General features: G+C 43.9%; 1 protein-coding gene across 1 annotated transcript in view; it reads right to left on the bottom strand.

Moving 5' to 3' along the window:
- The window catches only part of LOC105988630 (protocadherin alpha-6-like), a 16,900-nt gene that overhangs the window by 15,627 nt on the left and 598 nt on the right, over positions 1-675 (bottom strand). Inside the window, 1 exon segment of the mRNA XM_013020301.1 lies at positions 48-609. Coding sequence (XP_012875755.1) covers positions 48-609 — 562 coding nt within the window.

The raw sequence follows: 675 nt of genomic DNA on the forward strand, positions 1-675 counted from the left end.
GTGGACACCAGCTTGAAGGGTGTGTCAGGCATCAGGGAGCAGGTCACCTGCCCATTGGCTCCTGAATCCTGGTCTGATACGCTGATCAGGGCTATGACAGTGCCCAAAGGAGCATTCTCTCTAATCGGAAGTGAGAGTGACTTGAATTCCAAATCCGGGATATTGTCATTGATGTCCTGTACTTCTACAATAACTCTACAATGGCCAGATAGTGGGAGCTGTCCCTTGTCTGTGCCCTCCACTAGAATTTCATAGGACTTACATTCTTCAAAATCAATATAGCCATGTACACTGATCTGTCCTGTAATTCGGTCTATGTAGAACCTGTTTTTCACATTTGGTGAAACATCAGTGGAAAATGAATAAACAATGTCTCCATTCAAGCCTTCATCTAAATCAGAAGCATTCACTTTAATTACCGATGTTCCATTTGGAACGTTTTCTGGCAGTTTCACTGTATACAGCGTTCTGTCGAAAACCGGAGCATTGTCATTGGCGTCCAATACTGTGATTCGTAATTGAACGGTGCCAGTCAGCTCAGGTTTGCCTCCATCAGTGGCCGTGAGCACTAGAAAAATCTCCGGCGTTTCTTCTCGGTCTAAAAATTTCCTTAGTACAAGCCCAAGACCTTTTACCCGGTCATCATTTGATGGTTTTTCCAACGAAAAATATTCA

This window comes from Dipodomys ordii, unplaced genomic scaffold, assembly GCF_000151885.1.
Source record: "Dipodomys ordii isolate 6190 unplaced genomic scaffold, Dord_2.0 Scaffold50, whole genome shotgun sequence".
Classification (NCBI taxonomy): Eukaryota; Metazoa; Chordata; class Mammalia; order Rodentia; family Heteromyidae; genus Dipodomys; species Dipodomys ordii.